The sequence below is a fragment of the Nothobranchius furzeri genome, chromosome 18 (assembly GCF_043380555.1).
Source record: "Nothobranchius furzeri strain GRZ-AD chromosome 18, NfurGRZ-RIMD1, whole genome shotgun sequence".
NCBI lineage: Eukaryota > Metazoa > Chordata > Actinopteri > Cyprinodontiformes > Nothobranchiidae > Nothobranchius > Nothobranchius furzeri.
In genome coordinates, this window is record NC_091758.1 from 33944668 (window position 1) to 33963501 (window position 18834).

The window sequence follows — 18834 nt, forward strand, 5'->3', positions numbered from 1 at the left end:
GGTCCTAGCGCCCACCTTATATCAGACACGCTCACTGAGCCGTAGGCCTCCCATTCAAATACAAAACTGCTGCAACAGGATCTTTTATTCCGCACGCCCTCGATGAACTCTCAGGCTTTATCTGAGCGGAGTTTTTAAAATTGTGGCTCAGGGACCGGTAGCAGTCCAGTATAAGTGTTCTAGTGGGTCCATCACTCACCCATGTGAGCTACCGTACAAGACTAACTTGTTTTGTAGTTAACTAGTGTTGGTTTTGTTTTTGGTACTTTGTCTCTTGTTTTACAATGAGCTTGTAGTAGATTACTGATTCATCTGCTGACTCATTTTCCAGATTCTTTGATCAGGAAGTCATAAAACTACTCATCCACGCTTCAACTTAACATTACATCAACATATGTTATTTTTCCATAGCCTCTCAGTAAGAGCCCGCTGACATTTTGGGCATTTTAACCAATTTTCTCTAGGCTAGAAGTCTAGACTAACCGTTTCTATTTACATTTTTATCTTTTGAATTGTGTCCTTTTATTATATTTCTTATTGTGCTTCTGGAGTGTCTTGTGATTTTTATATTAAAATGCACTATTTAAAAAATTTCTTCTTCTACAATAATTAATATATGGTATTTTTTATTTGCACTTTCCCAAAATAGGCCTAGAATGGACATATTAGTAAGAAACGTGTCATAAATGTGTTCATTTACATCAGAAGCCTGCTGGAGAGACAAAATTGAACCATTCAAAAAAAGCACCTGGGCACCGCACAAAACTACCCTTAGGGCCACAAATGGCCCCCGGGCTACATTTGAGACACTTAAACCAAAGTTTTTTATCAAAACAACACTAAATGTACTGGACTGACTATTTTGCTCTAAGCCTTTATCTGAAGACTTGTGAAATAATATTATTACAGTATTATAAAAGGGTTTTCATAGTTGCAATTATTGCAAAAGTAGCTGTTTGTAATCATTTCAGCCCACCTCCTAATATTTTATTTCCAAAGAGCTAGACTTTTATTTGGTATTTTAAAGTGGTCTAAATCAAATCATCCAAGTATCTTTTAAAGTGTTTCAAAAAACTTTGGCTGCTTTTTCACCCATAATGTTAAGCCTTTGTACGTTTTAAAATGTTAACCTTTTCGTTTTGGCTTTTAAATAAGACTTAGTTTCGTTTGGTTTTATTATATTAGCACCTTCCATCTGTGTGCTTATCTGTTTTAACCTTTTTATGACAAATAAGCACATCTAAAATTTCACTGGCAAGTTTTTATGTTAGCCCCTCCTTCACATTTTTACCATCTGCTGTTGGGGTCGTAACACTGATCACAACACATCAATGCGTATTGTGAGTGCTTAAAGAGCAAGCCACCCCCTACCAGAGTCTTACTCCACTCCCACTTCCTGTTTGAAAAACGCAACAAATGCTGTTGCCTAGCAGACCGAGAGGGCGGAGCCGCTAAAAAATACACACACACGCAGGCTCACAACAACATTGTGACATCATAATGTACCGGCTAATGTCATTGTGTACCTCTTAGCCAATAGCAATGGCAGATTTAAATTTAAATGCAGTGCAGAGTTTTACTTGGAGAGGGCGGAACGCTGATAGTCACACCCGTCTATTTCCAGACCACGGGTCCTCGGAAAAAGAAAAAAATGAACGCAAGTCAACGGGGCTAAAAACGCTATTTTCTAATTCAGCTTGTTTTGTGCCATGGATTTCACATATGATGTCCGTGAATTTTATAGATGCATTTTGATACCATATGGAAAAAAAGCAGTCAAAGTACAAAATAATGTCAAAAGAAATGCAAATGGCAACAAAACTATTTAAAAATCATGTTTAAAAGACAACAATAAAGTTTGGATCCTAGGAGGAAAAATATCTGTGAATGAAGGATGGAAGACATTCTCCAACTATGAATTTTATTTTCATTTCCCATTACAAAACTGCCAAATCCGCTGAATATTGTGTTTTTGCTGTGACATAGTTTTTTTGTCCATCTTTCAACAATAAAATAATAGAACAGTGACATTGTCTATAGGCACAAATCAGTGGAAACAATTTCAATTCAGCTGCATGTTTTTTTCCATAAAACTAGAATTATATTTATTCTGTACATAGACAAATACTATTTATATAGTTAAAGAAATCAAAGTGTTTATGAAAATCCACATACATCAGCAGAAACTTACAGAGTGAACGTGTTATCTTTGAATTCAAAAGATTTTATGAAATTGAGACAAAAATGACCCGAGGCTGCAGATTCAGGTTTGTTTTTGTTCTGCTGTTTGAAGACATCGTGACAGAGAACATCATATCAAGCCTGATAGTAATAAAAACAACACAATTGTGAAACAGACTCTAACATCTTTAAACATAATCAGCATGAGAAGTCAGTTATTTGCTTTTTTAATTCTCTTGTTTCTCACTTTCGCACTTTATGGCCTCGCTTCCCTTCCCCCGATACGAGAGACTGTGCTTATTTAGACAATGTCAGATCATTGATACATACTTCCAAATAAACAAAATGTAAAGAAACATGTCCAACATTTGATGTAATTGCTCGTGTGTTACTTTAATAGTGCGTGCTTCCTTTGTAAAATCGAGTAACTTCAGCTTTGGGCGAACAAAGCTGCGAGGTGTATTTTTCTAATGCTAAAAACTTTAGATTCCACGTATAAAATTATTATCAATGCAGGAGAATTTAAGTTTTGGCTTTGATATTATAAAATGACCTAACAAATTATTAGGAAAGAATATTTGAAACGTGGCACTGGAGATGAAGGAGTTACACTGACTTCAGACAGGTACAGACAGGCCAGGTGAGTCTGTTTTAAAGCCACCAGAGTCTCCAAGCACCTTAAAAAGAGAATGGCTCAGCTTATTTGATCTAAGTAGCTCAAATTAAAGACCTTTCACATGAAACCAACATCTCGTTATGTTATTCAAAATATGAAGCGATAATCTGCCAATCGTGAGTTTGTTGCTCTGAAAGAAACATAAATTCTGAGTAAAACTTCAGGACTAATCGACGTAAAAGAACATTTTTAGTAGCACTATGAAAAAAATGGAGGAAAAACAACATAACATGAGAATTTGAGCAATGAGCGATAATAAAACGAGAAGAACAGGCTGGTAGTGTTCCCTCTGTGATGAAACATTCATTAGCCTGCTTGCCCTCTGTCTCTCAGCCTCTTCTACTGTCACTTCCTGTCTTCTTTTTGTGATCTGCTCCTCTCTGTTACTATGAGTCAGCTCTGCCGAGCTGTTCCTGTCATACAAACAGAGCTGACCGAGGCAATCACACAGCATCTGGTACTGAACCGTTTCTGGACTGATAGGAAAACCTTTTCTGTAGAAGTGAGAGGCTTGTCTGTTTTATGTCGATGGGGTGTTTGTTGTGACTATAGCAGACAGGACAGAGCAAGGGTTATTGAGCTGCTCAACAAGAGCAGTAACAATTAGATAAATAGGACAAAAAAAGGTCTGCAGAGGAAATGAGATGAAAGAGAAACAACAGTAGGAAGATGCTTGAGCTGTTGGATTAGAGCAGGGGTCTCCAACCTGCAGATCTTCAATCAGCGATGAAAACAAAATTCATCAGTTTTCACTGGTAATTAAAGGGGGACTTATTATGACTTTTTTATTAAGTAGTAATGTTATATTGTCAAAATCTCTCTCACGTAAAGAAATTTCTGCTGTTTAATGATAGGCATTTTCAATACCTTCCAAAATAAGTCATTTCAGGACTTTGTCACTTTAACTCATTCACTGGCAGCCGTTTCCTGATCACTAACAGCCTTCGCTGCCAGCGTTTCTCACCGTTTTTACTGTTTTTTTAAGAGTCACAGAACGTTGCGTGCTAGGATGATGTCGATGCCAAAACAACCTAAACAAAGAGGAGACTCACCTCTTACATCAGGAAGAAGCCGTGTGTTTCGAGCGTTATCCGTTCTTTCATAATCCGTTGTCGAATTGTGACCGGCAGACGCTTTTCCGGTTCGCGTCTCACTTTTTTTTACAGGAACGGCCCAAAACGATCTCCAAACACATGGATGGTCTGCTTCCTGATCATATGATCTGTGACGTATGTGGATGAAGATCGGCTTCAGGGCTGAGATGTTTGTTCTCTCAGTGCGGGGGTTCGTTCCAATGCACAAACAGTAAAAAAATGCAAATGACGACTTTAGTCGTCATTGGCAGTGAATGAGTTAAGAAAAGCAAGCTGAAGCTGGCCATTGCCCACCCACCCCCTGATTGTCTGCTATAAGCTGAGAAGCGTCCAGGTGGGGCCCTGCTCCAACAGCTTTCTCATGCATTAACCGTTTTATTTAATAGAGTTTATGGTTAAATTCTGAGTAATGTTAGCCCATTTGCTGAACGAGTGAAGAGTACAGGGAGGTGGAGACCAGCGGGGAATACGATCAGTAAAGACGGTTCTCCCTCCCAAATTCCTCCTTCTACAAGCCTCAGTTATCCTGAATCAACTCTGTAGTTATGCTGCTATAGGCGTAGACTGCTGGAGGACATGCTGACCACTCTGCTACATTCTTCACCACTGCTCTCCATTTGCATTATTTCCTGTTATTCAAGCCATTAACTTTGTGTTTTCTCTAAAGCCCTTTTCAGATAGACATTCTGGAACATTTGTGGACAATTCAATCCGGTTTTTAACCGGAACTGTGTTTTCTCTAAGTGTTTTTCTCTCCATAAGAAGCTGCACTGGCATTCTGCTGAGCTGTGATACCCTCTTGGAGGGGGCCAGTAGCTGGCATACTACTCAACATTCTCCCTCTACTGGTGTTAACTTTTTACTTTCTTAACGTAGACTGTGCTGCTACTAGTTCATCTGTTGTGTGTGTGTGTGTGTGTGTGTGTGTGTGTGTGTATCTGTTCCCTCTACTCAAACCCCCAGTCAGTCCTGGCAGATTGATGCTCATGCTGAGCCGGGTTCTGTTGGAGTTTTCTTCTCCACTGTCGCTACATGCTTGCATAATAGGATTGCTGTAAAATCACTGACACAACAAGTCAGTGACTTGATGCACTCTGTTGGGTTTTCTTACATAGGAGACTTATAACTAATTGAACTAATTTAATTGCCATAATGAAATTAATTCAGTGCAGTAATGAGTAGGATCAATTGGAATGTTTACTTTGTAAAGTGCCTTGAGACTACTTGTTTTTTGATTTGGAGCAATCTAAATAAACTGAATTGAACTGAATAACACTGACATCAAGTTCCAGGAGCATTTTGTGGCTCAGAATAAATTTAAATATAAACATGATAAATATGCATTTAAGGCTGTCTGGCCAAGTGGGTGCAGAAAAACCACAGAAAATGTCTGGATTGAGTAGAAATCTGAACAAACAGCAGTATTTTAATATATAATCTGTGAAAAACAGCTGGAATTAGATGCACTGTGAAATAAAATTACAGGGAGTGCAGAATTATTAGGCAAGTTGTATTTTTGAGGAATAATTTTATTATTGAACAACAACCATGTTTTCAATGAACCCAAAAAACTCATTAACATCAAAGCTGAATGTTTTTGGAAGTAGTTTTTAGTTTGTTTTTAGTTTTAGGGGGATATCTGTGTGTGCAGGTGATTATTACTGTGCATAATTATTAGGCAACTTAACAAAAAACAAATATATACCCATTTCAATTATTTATTTTTACCAGTGAAATCAATATAACATCTCCACATTCACAAATATACATTTCTGACATTCAAAAACAAATCAGCGACCAATATAGCCACCTTTCTTTGCATGGATTCTGTCAGTGTTTTGATCTGTTCACCATCAACATTGCGTGCAGCAGCAACCACAGCCTCCCAGACGCTGTTCAGAGAGGTGTACCGTTTTCCCTCCTTGTAAATCTCACATTTGATGGACCACAGGTTCTCAATGGGGTTCAGATCAGGTGAACAAGGAGGCCATGTCATTAGTTTTTCTTCTTTTATACCCTTTCTTGCCAGCTACGCTGTGGAGTACTTGGTCGCGTGTGATGGAGCATTGTCCTGCATGAAATCATGTTTTTCTTGAAGGATGCAGACTTCTTCCTGTACCACTGCTTGAAGAAGTTGTCTTCCAGAAACTGGCAGTAGGACTGGGAGTTGAGCTCGACTCCATCCTCAACCCGAAAAGGCTCCACAAGCTCATCTTTGATGATACCAGCCCAAACCAGTACTCCACCTCCACCTTGCTGGCGTCTGAGTCAGACTGGAGCTCTCTGCCCTTTACCAGTCCAGCCACGGGCCCATCCATCTGGCCCATCAAGACTCACTCGCATTCCATCAGTCCATAAAACCTTAGAACAATCAGTCTTGAGATATTTCTTGGCCCGGTCTTGACGTTTCAGCTTGTGTGTCTTGTTCAGTGGTGGTCGTCTTTCAGCCGTTCTTACCTTGGCCATGTCTCTGAGTATTGCACACCTTGTGCTTTTGGGCACTCCAGTGATGTTGCAGCTCTGAAATATGGCCAAACTGGTGGCAAGTGGCATCTTGGCAGCTGCACGCTTGACTTTTCTCAGTTCATGGGCAGTTATTTTGCACCTTGGTTTGTCCACACGCTTCTTGCGACCCTGTTGACTATTTTGAATGAAACGCTTGATTGTTCGATGATCACGCTTCAGAAGCTTTGCAATTTTAAGACTGCTGCATCCCTCTGCAAGACATCTCACTATTTTTGACTTTTCTGAGCCTGTCAAGTCCTTCTTTTGACCCATTTTGCCAAAGGAAAGGAAGTTGCCTAATAATTATGCACACCTGATATAGGGTGTTGATGTCATTAGACCACACCCCTTCTCATCACAGAGATGCACATCACCTAATATGCTTAACTGGTAGTAGGCTTTCGAGCCTATACAGCTTGGAGTAAGACAACATGCATGAAGAGGATGATGTGGACAAAATACTCATTTGCCTAATAATTCTGCACTCGCTGTATATTAATGGCTTAGAAGAGGTATTTTTTTAAGTGCAACGATGCACTTCAGACTTCCTCAAAGTGACATATAGAGCCTAAACCACTGCTGTCATGAGACTTTGGTCAAGTGGGGAAAAAGATGTGGTCGGACCGTGGCTGGTTGGCTGGTCGGGCTACACTGGAATGCAGGGTCTTTTGTTTGTCTGGGAGAGGAGTGGGTAAGGGGGAGAATGCCATTGATGATTGCAGAGAGGAAGAATGAACCTCCAGGAAGTGTTCTCGCTGTCTCTGCTCCCCCCTCTCTCATTCTCGATCTTTTTTTTTCCTGTGTGTGAGAACCTTCACCGTGCTGCTGAGGCCACGGTCCCCAGGCACAACCACTGCTTTGTCTTGCCTCTGTGAACACACACACACACACACACACACACACACACACACACACACACACACACACACACACACACACACACACACACACACACACACACACACACTCCCCTCCTCTACTGGGCGCCTACGTTTGCCAGGGGAAGAGAAACACAGAGGCACGGCTCCTATTCTCATCCACATCACTGCCCCTGGATGGATGGTATGTCTGCATCAGCGCTGAATAGTAAATCCACTCTTTTCTTTCTCATTTTACCAAGAAAGTCAAGATGTTTAATGTTGTTTTTCAACAAATGAATATGGCTTCATTAAATGCATCTTGTCATAGGGTTATAACAGAAGGTTTCTCTGTAACAATAAGTAAAACTGGAATAAAGCAGAATTTGGCTGGTTGCCCCTTCCAAACTGGTGTCTGCCGTCGCCTCACAACACGTTGCTCATTCCCTTCTGTGTCAGGAGCTGCAAATTGTTCTTTCAAAATGCACGACAGCTGGAACGCGGGGCAAAGGTGACTGAAGCAGTTGGGGGAGCACAAGAAGGAGCGAAGGGGGAGGGAGGCCGAGATGAGCAGCTGCGACTTAGAACCCCTGTTTCTTCACACTGTCACCATCTCCAAATTATCACAGAGGAAACTTTAAATGGTATACTATTTGAGTTTTCAGGTTTTTATGCAAAAATTACTCTTAATTTCTGTCTAGAGCGGTGGTGGCCCCAGAAAATTCTCACGGGGAGCTAGAGAACATCTTGGGGTGGCACACCAAATTCTTATTGTAACTTGCAGAATTTATCCTGAGGCATTGCAGTTCTTCCTCATCCAGAACATTTACCCCTAAAGTAAGAAACACAAACATTACAGAAAAAGACATTTCAAATAGTTATTTTGACGTATTTTTTCAACCTTTTTATTTAGAATTTTAAAAGAGTTTAATGCATGTTGCTGGGGCAGATTATGTATAGGAAAATGCCAACGTGGAAGTATGTGAGATTTGTTTACTTAAGTAAATGTATTAAAGCAATGTACTTAAAAATAAAAAAAGTAAAAGTATTCAATTATCATTTAATATGTGTTCTGTGTGTAAAAAAGTTGCTTTTGGACCAATGGAGGGGGAAAAGTGCAAAGTAAAGTACTTTTGAAACATATTAGAAAATGTAGTAGAGTAAGTTAAATGTAAGCATTTAAGAAAAGTATTTATGTAAAGTACAGATACAGAAATTTTGTACATAAGTACAGTAAAGAAGTGCTTGTACTTTTTTACTGTCCATCACTGGATGAGGGGAGTCTTCCCTGGGGGGTGGACATTTTTAAGGGTGGCCATGCCCCCCTTGGGCCCTCCCTTGGGGGCACCACTGGTCTAAAGGCAAGAAAACCAAAAAGCTCAAAGAACTTATGACTCAAAACTTAAAATTTTCCGACTGGTGCTACTACGTTACTTCTGAGGATGAGAAAATGCCTTCTTTCATCTAAAGCAGACTTTTATTTGCAAGAAGCTTGCAAAAATTATCAAAATTTAAAGCCTGTTTTTTAAGAGGAAAGATAATAAGTCTTCTATAGCTTCCTCGTTCAGCTCTGACATTTAAAAGTGAGACAACACCATGATACATGAGAACCGTCTACGTGTGAAAAGTGCGTTTCGTCATTAATTTATCCCCAACTAAATAAATGTATTACACTAACAACCCTCCCCCCCCCCACACACACACACACACACACACACACACACACACACACACACACACACACACACACACACACACACACACACACACACACACACACACACACACACCAGTTCGTGGGACAGGTGTTTTAATAAGACAGCCAATTGATGTCCCCCTCCGGTGTTCTCTGCTACTTGCTGCCGCTGTGTGAATTCTCGGAGTAGTACAGAAGTTATTGTGGATGCTCGAGATATCGCGAGACTTGAGCCATTATCAACCTGCTTGACACAGCAGCGCTGAGTGCAGCCTGCCTTCCCAGGGTCGGGGACTGGAGCTCAAGAAACGGCAAGAAGACGCGAACATCTGGACGCACATCATGAGGAGACAGCCGGGCTTGTAGGGGGAGACAGACCACGACGCGGAAGGAAATACATGTAAGTGGAGCGTTTTGGTGCTTAGAAACGCTGAAAGCGAAAGTTAAAGGAGAGTCCCCCCCCCCCCCCCCCTCTCTCTCTCTCTCCGCGTCGTTCAGCGCTGAGTTCCTCTGCTGTTTAAAAGGCTTCCATCTATGCGTTTCCCGACATGGATCTCAGCTTTCTGCGCCCTTCAGCAGCGACGTTTTCGCCCTTTTCATTAATATCTACGTCTGTAGTCCACGTGAGACCTTTATTAGTATATATAAACTTTAATGCTGATGATATTTCCTGTTTTAATTTCCAGTTGAGCGGGTGCGTAAAACGGCTCCATCAAACTCCCCAAGCGCTTTTTTGTGTTATTATAATAATGATACATTTTCAATGCGAGCAGCGTTTTATAAAAGAAAAACATATTTTTAAGTTCTGAGTCTTTTTTGGACTGCCTTGCAGCGTTAACTAACATATGGCATAAAGAGGAGCACAGCTGGAGGTAGCGTTTCCATTGCGGTGATGTCAGAGCAGCTGACTCCACAGCTTGCAGTGCAATTAGCAAACAGAGCACCAGTTTACTCGCTCTGCGAGGTCCTTTTTTCCTTCCTCCTCCGGCCGGACCGGTACTATCACCGAGCCCCGGTCCCACTGCTTGTCCTGTAAACAGCGCTGTTTGGTGTGTGTTTGGAGGAGCGCCGGTGCGTCACTTTTCGCGCAGGAACCCAATTCGGGCTCATCTTTTTGAGGAGAGGGGATCCGCTGGACGCCGTGGTCCATGGGTGGGTGAACGCACCTCAGAGAAATATGTCAAAATGAATGTTTAAAATTGGATAAAGTTTTGGATTTTGACCCAACAGTTTAGTTTCTTAATCCTACTGAGTTAAAGTCTTAATCTGTGAATAATTATTTGAAGTTGTGATCAAAACTGTAATGTTTGTTGCCACTTTTTGTGCGTTTTTGGTCACTTTGACTTTTGAAACGCAGCCACAGTTCAGCTGTGCCCTCTAAAATGCTGCCTCACTCGGTTGATCCAGCATCCTGTTTTTCCTGTTTTTCATCAGGTTATGAAGGAAGAATGGAGTTCCCAGACCATAGCCGCCAGTTGCTGCAGTGTCTGAGTCAGCAGCGTCACCAAGGTTTCCTCTGTGACTGCACTGTTCTTGTCGGAGAGGCTCGATTCAAAGCGCACAGAGCCGTGCTGGCCTCCTGCAGCATGTACTTCCATCTCTTCTACCGGGATCAGCTGGACAAAAGGGACGTTGTGCATCTCAACAGTGACATTGTGACAGCCCCGGCTTTCAGTCTGCTTCTTGAATTTATGTATGAGGGGAAGCTGGAATTCAGCGCTCTGCCTGTGGAGGATGTCCTGGCAGCAGCTAGTTACCTCCACATGTACGACATCGTGAAAGTGTGCAAAGGTAAGCTTAAAGACAAGGAACTCTCTGCCCTGGATGAAAAGATCGCGGAGCGTTTGGGACTCGGCTGCATGGACAGGGAGAATTCCTCGGATGGGGAGCAGCACAGTAAGCAGCTCATCCAGCGACAGCTCCAGATACAGTCTCACGGGCTTCCCAGGGCCCCCCCTGTGGAAGAGTTTGACATGGACAACAGAGAAGTCAAGCTGGCTGTCACAGATTGTGATAGGTCTACGCAGAGCAGGCAGAAGGCGAACGGTCACTCTGGCAGGTCCCCGGACCTTGTAGGTGTCAATTATGTGTCAGCAGAGGCCGAGCCCTGCGTCCAAACAGCTGGAAAAACAAAAGCTGATGTCAGTAGTTCCACCGTATTGCTGTCCCTGAGGTCCCGGGCTTCAGATGACATGGACTGTGCTCTGGATTTGTCTTTCAAGCCTCTGTCTAGCAGAGATCCCTTACACCCCTCCTACGTCTCGGGACAGCTGGCCCTCGACAGCCAGCAGCAGGGCACTGAGCCACTTGTTAAAGACGAACACAACTTGCTGTCAGAGCAGGAGGACAGTGAGCCGATGAGCCCTGAGAGCCAGCGCTTTGGGAATAGTGCCAGGAGCTCAGTGGTGACAGGGTTCGCTGCCCTCTTCCCAGGCAACAACGGCGCTACAGCCGCCCTGCTTTCCCAGGAGGAGGACCTGATGGACGAGGAGGGGGAGGCCTACAGGAGGAGGGAGGGTGCTCCAGGCAGGGAGGTAGACAGGAGGGGTAGGCTGCTGGGGGACAGCGAGGAAGAGGAGGAGGATGACCTGGCCTCCTCAGACATCTCCACCTCCAGCGGGGTGCTCCTGGCCCCGGGACAACAGGTGTGCGTGTGCCCTCTCTGCAGCAAAGTCTTCCCCAGCCCTCACGTGCTGCAGCTGCACCTCAGCTCACACTTCAGAGAGAAGGACGGCCCTCGCTCCAAGCTGTCCCCCGATGGCTCTGTCCCCACGTGCATGCAGTGCAACAAGACCTTCTCGTGCATGTACACCCTCAAGCGCCATGAGCGCACGCACTCTGGCGAGAAGCCATTCACCTGTGGCCAGTGCGGCAAGAGCTTCCAGTACTCCCATAACTTGAGTCGGCACGCTGTGGTGCATACGCGCGAGAAGCCTCACGCCTGCAAGTGGTGCGAGCGGCGCTTCACTCAGTCCGGTGACCTTTACCGCCACATCAGGAAGTTTCACTGTGGCCTTGTGAAGACGCTCGCCATCGGATGAAACGCCTCTCACCAGTGCCACAAGATCGAATGTCTTTTCTACACTGAATTCTACTACTGAACCGTTTTTGCTGTTACTGTACACATGTTGGGAGATTGAATGGAGACGTCATGTGGATTCTACCCCCCCATGAGGCATTTGTCACGTCTAAAGGTGTTGCAACGTTAAAACTGGAGCTGCTTCCTGTGCTGGACTGCGTCGTAGCCTCTAAACGATTAGAGGAGTTGCTGGATCTGTGTCACTAACAAATCAGATGATGCACTTGATTGTTTTCTGTCTTTGTTTATGTCAATCTGTTGAGTTTGCTGAAAGAAGAAGAAATCCTTTGGGGCGATAGCTAATACCGAAACACAATCGTCAGAGACTTTAACCGTGCACAGACCAGAACCGTCCTCGAGTAGCAATATGTGAATTTGTTTGTTGTTTTTAACACCTACTTTAATTGTATAATTTATTTTTCTGGGGATTTATTTAGTCCTTAATTATCACGAAGCAGAAAAACTAATGAAGTTTGACTACTGGAAGTATGATTTTACCGTTTTTATGAGTAGATTATTTGTGAAACTTAAGTTTTTGTGACAAGAAGCAAGCAGACCATCATATCTTCTTTTTTTTTTTGTCTTTGAGAACATCTCCATGAATTAGCCTTCTACTTTTGCCACTTTAAAAAACGTTGCATCGACAGATGGAAAGTAGTTAAAAACTAACGTCTGCAACTCTGCTGCCTAATGAAATTCTAGTGTACTTACTAAAATAATAAGATGTATTGTCATGCCTTTTTTAAAACATTTGAGGCCTTGGGGGAATAATACCAGATATCACTTACTTTAGTGTTAAAGAAGGTGCAAGAATGAACTCCTTTGGGTCAAACATACCTTTTTAGTTCCTGGTAGGGTACAAAAGTTACTCTGATGGTGTTGAAGAGCTGCTGGAACGGGGTAAACCTCTATCAGAACATCAAAACCGTGCCATCCAGCTCTACTCATTTCCCCTTTTGCTTTGACCTTGTTTATATCAGTATGTGTGTGTGTGAGTGTGTGAGTTACTACTGATGAAGACTTCACTTTTTTGAGCAGGAAATGCATCTTTCTGTTTGTAGACTTTGGAGCGTAGCACTAAAAAGTTCATAATATTTGTCTAATCCTTCCTGAGAAGACTTGATCTGAATTTATTTATTAGTTTGACTTGGTTCAGGGCTTACTGTAGCTGTTTTTAAGCTGGAAGGCGCTGCATCTTGGCTAGCGACCTTGGTACTCATTAACTGGTGTCGGGGCTGTCGGTTCTCTCTGCAAATCACGTTACTGTAATTGTAATTTTAATATATTGTTTAGACATCTACGGAATATTCAAGATTGTTTGTTTCACACATAGAGAAGCACTTGTTTTTAGCATGCATATAGTTGTCTAGGCTGCTATTTCTTACTGTTTATGTATTTAATGTAAATATATATTATATTTATCAGATGTTTTTGTTTTCCATGTTACAAAAAACACGTGGGCGAGAGAGAGAGAGAGGGAGAGAGAGAGTCAGGTGTGTCTCTTAGCATCTTCCCCAGGGAGTTAGCTTCCTTTATGCCGCCTTCAACACGCCGTTGGACTCCACCTCACTGCAAATCAGAGCATTTAAAAATGTTCCTCCTGTTCGGCCACAGGAAACAGTGGTTCACAAGCACACTCTGATACTGGCTACCTATAGAAACGAGACAATACAGCCATTGTTAGCCCCCCCAAGTTCCAGGTAGTTCTCAAGGGATCATTGTGTATCTCTCCTTGCTGAGGGGGAAAATGCATTTCGAGTCTCTTTGCACTTTTTCTGTATTGAATGAAGCTAATGGAATGTGAGAAATGTTTTCAGCAAAGGGGGGAGTTACTATTTTTCCCAAATGCAAAATTTGGCAAAACATGCATCAAGTTTCCACCTCAAAGTTATACACAAAGCTTGAGATGCATCCAAATAAGTAAGCTGGTTATTGGAATTGGCCTGAATAAAAAAAAAAAAAAGCCAACATTTTGTCCTGGTCCATAAACTTGCAATTTCTAAGCACTGATTTCCCAAATTAAAAATAGGATTCTGTTATATTCTAAAAATAAAAATCAGCATCAGCTGTACAAAAATCGGTATCGGCCCTCATAACAAAAATCAGTGCATCTCCAATCAAAACGCCTTTTATGGTCAACAAAATGAATTCAGATGTGATTTCTCAGACTTGGCAAGAGTTTCCATTATTTTTACTCAAAGAGACGAAGTAAAAAGTGAGGATTTCTTCACAACGACTAAAAACACTCCTGTGGTTCTCATCACAGAGCACTGGATCTGTTTCACACACTGTTCTTGACTAGTGCTGTTAATTTGAATCAGAGCACAAAGGAATGTAGTTCTTTTTCTTCTTTTAAAGGAACACTTCTACATGCTTGAAGCTGATTCCCTGATGTACGTGTGTGTGTGTGTGTGCAGCGGTAGAAAAGTTTTCTCGTTATCGTTGCTGTCTTTATTTATACCTCCAGAATGGTCACCACATGTGCCTTGCAGACACACAAACAGGTGTTGCATCTGGAGAAACCCTTTTAGTTTCTATCCTGTATTTTGTTTTTGCCCTTGACTCCGATGGTAAAGTTCACATCAAACTGCTGATATGACATATTTTCAATCATCATAATGTAAAAAAATTCAACTAAAAATCAAAAATAATAGCAATGTTTTATGATGAGGGTTTGAAATTTATGTGAATAAAATTGTTCCGGTTGTGTTTGAAGTTTTTGGCGTTTTATAAGCCAATCCCGGGGACTAACCATTTGTTCCTTTTGTATTTCTTTCTTTTTACGTCACTATTTAAATGTGAAACGCTGAGTTTTTGATTGTCGACTTTTGATCGAGGGCGAATGTTCGCTTAACTCACACTCTGTACGATCTTTTCAGTAAAAAAAATACTGAAACTGGAATTTTGTCATTTGCAGGCTCCAACTGTGAAAATGTTTATAATCACGACAAATATTTATTACTGTGTTCTTGTGCAACATTTGACGGATTTAATTTGGTTTGAGAAGAAAAAAAAAAGCCTCTACATGTTGAAAACTTTTTCATAGAATTTTTTAGAAGTGTCATTCGAATTTAATATACGTTTTTTATCCAGAAAGGTATATTTTCTAGTACTGCTTCAGTGTTAGTGGTGTAGCGTTTAGAAGACAATCTTCATGAACAATTGGCATTGCTTAGATGATGAACATTTTCATTTTGATCCATACCTGTGCTTATTTTGGGTCTTGGTTTGCGCTTTCGGAGTGTGCCTGTGTGAGTGTGCCGTGAAAATGTGACAATCTTGATTTAGGAGATTATACATAGAATTAAACGAAAAAGAAAAATCTTTCTCTGCTTGTGTGGCGCTGGTTTATTCTTCTTTTTCAGAGCAGATTGGTCCTAAAAACGTAAAACGTGTTGCAGAGGAGTTTTTGTGTGACACACTGGCTGTGTGTAAGCATCGCTGGGGTGTGTACAGAGACAACACAATGTGATAATACTGCTGGTCTTACAGGCTTCATCCCAATGAAACCATAAACTGAGCTCAAGGACGGAGCAGCTTCAAGATGAGCTCTCTGTTGTTTCTGACCTGTTGCCAACACAAAACAATTAATGATCATGTTTCACTTCTAAAACTTCCGACACACAAACCAAATCTGTGTCTAATTGAGGAGCTTCATGCCAATTCGCTGGACGTTTTCAATAGCAAGGACCTTTAATTATTTCCCCGCTGCACCATGAAAGAAATCCAGCTGCTTTGCTACATGATCCCAATTGGGATGTGCTCTGGTTCCCACCACCCTCCCCCAAATCCCAGCTCACACACTCTGGGAACGCTGTACCCTACCACCCCCTTCAGTCCATCCTAACTCCACCCCTCCCAAAAAAACGTGGGCCCCCCTAACTTCAGCCTCATCCCCACTGCTCCATTGTGTGCGTGGGTAGTAGCTCAGCCAGGCTATTGTCTGGCGCGGCTCCCCAGCTCGTACTTTAATGCACAAACAGACGACACAGCGGCGCTGGCTAGGCAGCACCAACATAAAGACAACAATGTCCTCCCAAGATCATTCATAACCACCCCGAACGGCCCCGGCAGGGTTACGGCACTGTAAATAAGGGCTCTCCTCGGTGCAACACTGTAAACAGCAGCGGGCCTCACCTGCATCTCACATCTGCCCCCTGTAACGGATCTGGGGTTTAACTTCCTGGTGTGGGCTTCTTATGAACCAACACATTCACATGGAAAGCAGGGGCCATGTGATAGGGCTTAGCTGCAGGGTGACGAGCTGGGATATGCAATAAAACATTCCTCTCAGAGGCTCAAAGCCGAGGCTCGTTGGATTTGTGTGTGCGCGCGTGTGTGTGTGTGTTTGGAAGTACTTGAGAGAAGTTGAGAGGAAAAGTTGTAAGTGTCCACCACCTCAACAAGGCCAGCGGTGGGAGCCCTTGACCTCTGAAGGGGACGGCCTGCCAGGGACAGCTGGTGTGGCCTGTGCTTATTTATTTATTTCTTAACAAAAGACAGGTGGTCACACTTGAAAAGGGCACACAAACACATCCACACACGCACTTGTGTACAGACGACACACACACACACACATGCATATAGTTACCATCCACTTAATTCCAGAGGAAGCTGTTTGACTTTCAAAAAATCTATGAATTTAAATTCAGCACGAGGACGCTTCTGCAAAACGCTTAAAAGGCATTTAGCACCATTTAGCTCAAACGCATTCATTATTATTAAACATGGCTCACTTGTGTTTTCTTTGCCTTTTTTGGACCGGTTTGCCCCGACGGTGCCAAGACAGCATGTCCTTGGTCCACTGTACAGCTGTCACTTACTCACTCGCATATTTATAGCAGCAGCATCACTGGCTTTGACGCTCGCCACGCTCAGACCACAGCTGGTCCCCAAAAGAATGGGTGAAAGACAAAGCCACGTGCTCCTGCTGGCTGGGTGCAGTTGGTGCTGTCTGCTAGGCGCCCGTTTTCTCACAGAGGAAGAGGGGGTTGGGGGGGGGCTCTCCTTAGCAAGGCAGCATTGTGACCTTTTGGTCTTTCTGTTGTGGTGGATGAAGATGTGCCGAAAACTTCACCAGCTGCAGTCTTGTTTTGGATGTTTATAAAATCATCATTTTAGAGTTGAAACAAGGGTGCAGAAAAATTCAAAGCATTTAATTTTAAATTTTTGGTCCGCATTGCCGGCAGTAAGTCGGGCTCGTTCCCAGTGAGAGTTGGACTCCGCCAAGGCTGCCCTTTGTCACCACTTCTGTTCATAACCTTTATGGACAGGATTTCTAGGCACAGCCAAGGTGTGGAGGGCATCCGTTTTGGTGGCCTGAGGATCAGGTCTCTGCTTTTTGCAGATGATGTGGTCCTGTTGGCTTCATCAGAACGTGATCTTCAGCTTTCGCTGGAGCGGTTCGCAGCCGAGTGTGAAGCAGCTGGGATGAGAATCAGCTCCTCTAAATCTGAGACCATGGTCTTGAATTGGAAAAGGGTAGAATGCCTTCTCCGGGTCAGGGATGAGGTCCCGCCCCAAGTGGAGGAGTTTAAGTATCTCGGGGTCTTGTTCATGAGTGAGGGAAAACTGGAGCGTGAGATCGATAGGCGGATTGGTGCTGCATCTGCAGTGATGTGGGCGTTGTACCGGTCTGTCGTGGTGAAGAGAGAGCTGAGCCAGAAGGCGAAGCTCTCGATTTACCGGTCGATCTACGTCCCAATCCTCACCTGTGGTCATGAGCTTTGGGTAGTGACCGAAAGAAGGAGATCGCGGATACAAGCGGCCGAAATGAGTTTTCTCCGAAGAGTGGCTGGGCTCTCCCTTAGAGATAGGGTGAGAAGCTCGGTAATTTGGGAGGGGCTCGGAGTAGACCCGCTGCTCCTCCACATTGAGGTGGCTTGGGTATCGGGTCAGGATGCCTCCTGGACGCCTCCCTGGTGAGGTTTTCCGGGCACGTCCAACCGGGTGGAGACCCAATGGTAGACCCAGGACACGGTGGAGGGACTACGTCTCTCACCTGGCCAGGGAACGCCTTGGGATTCCCCCGGAGGAGCTGGCCCAAGTTGCTGGGGAGAGGGAAGTCTGGGCCTCTCGCCTTAGGCTACTGCCCCCACGACCCGACTCCGGATAAGCGGGTGAAAATGGATGGATGGATGGTTTATTTTTTACAAATCTCCAGTTTAATACACGTCCGACTCCTGTTAGCTGCAGCTGATGCCTTTGAACGCAGCTTTTAAAATGAAACATCTTCCTTTCAAGTTTATCAGAGTTCCTTAAAGTCTTATCAAGAAATGTGCAGACGACTTGCCGCCTGGCTCACCAGCAGCTGTAGGCTCGCTCAGCCAGGAATCAAGCGGTGCCCTTGGACACCAACTGCATGAGCTCCCTGAAGACCAGAGCCACAACTGGCCCGCTGAGTAGGCGATGTGACTCAACAGCTCACACTCATCCCAGCCAGAATCCACTACATGCTGTCATGCAGCTGATTTCAGATAAGTGCCAGAACTTTTTTCCCCTATGTATAATACTTGACCCTGAATCTGTCAGCAGTGACAAACAGCAGCCGACGTGATGTGATGATACACCGCAAGGTCACGTCCAACTGTCTGCTTCAAAGCTTCTGGTCCTCCTCAACACTGGTTTTATTAAATAAATAAATCTGATACATTCTCAAGGTCATTCTGGTCAAACTGGGTCAGGATTTCATTATCAAGCTGAGACTAAACTTACTGACTCTAGCAAAATAACACAACTCATCATCT

General features: G+C 43.4%; 1 protein-coding gene across 2 annotated transcripts; it reads left to right on the plus strand.

Annotated features, from left to right (window-relative positions):
- Window positions 1-9217: 9217 nt before the first annotated feature.
- Window positions 9218-15415, plus strand: zbtb42 (zinc finger and BTB domain containing 42). 2 transcript variants are annotated; one of them, XM_015970291.3, is made up of 2 exons: window positions 9218-9409; window positions 10444-15415. In XM_015970291.3, exon 2 carries the CDS (start codon window positions 10458-10460, stop codon window positions 12048-12050), a length of 1593 nt encoding a protein of 530 aa, XP_015825777.1. In that variant the 5' UTR covers window positions 9218-9409; window positions 10444-10457; the 3' UTR covers window positions 12051-15415. The 2 variants fall into 2 exon arrangements, with proteins under 2 accessions (XP_015825777.1, XP_015825776.1); XM_015970290.3 differs by lacking the exon at window positions 9218-9409 and adding an exon at window positions 9498-10161.
- The last annotated feature ends 3419 nt before the right edge of the window (window positions 15416-18834 follow it).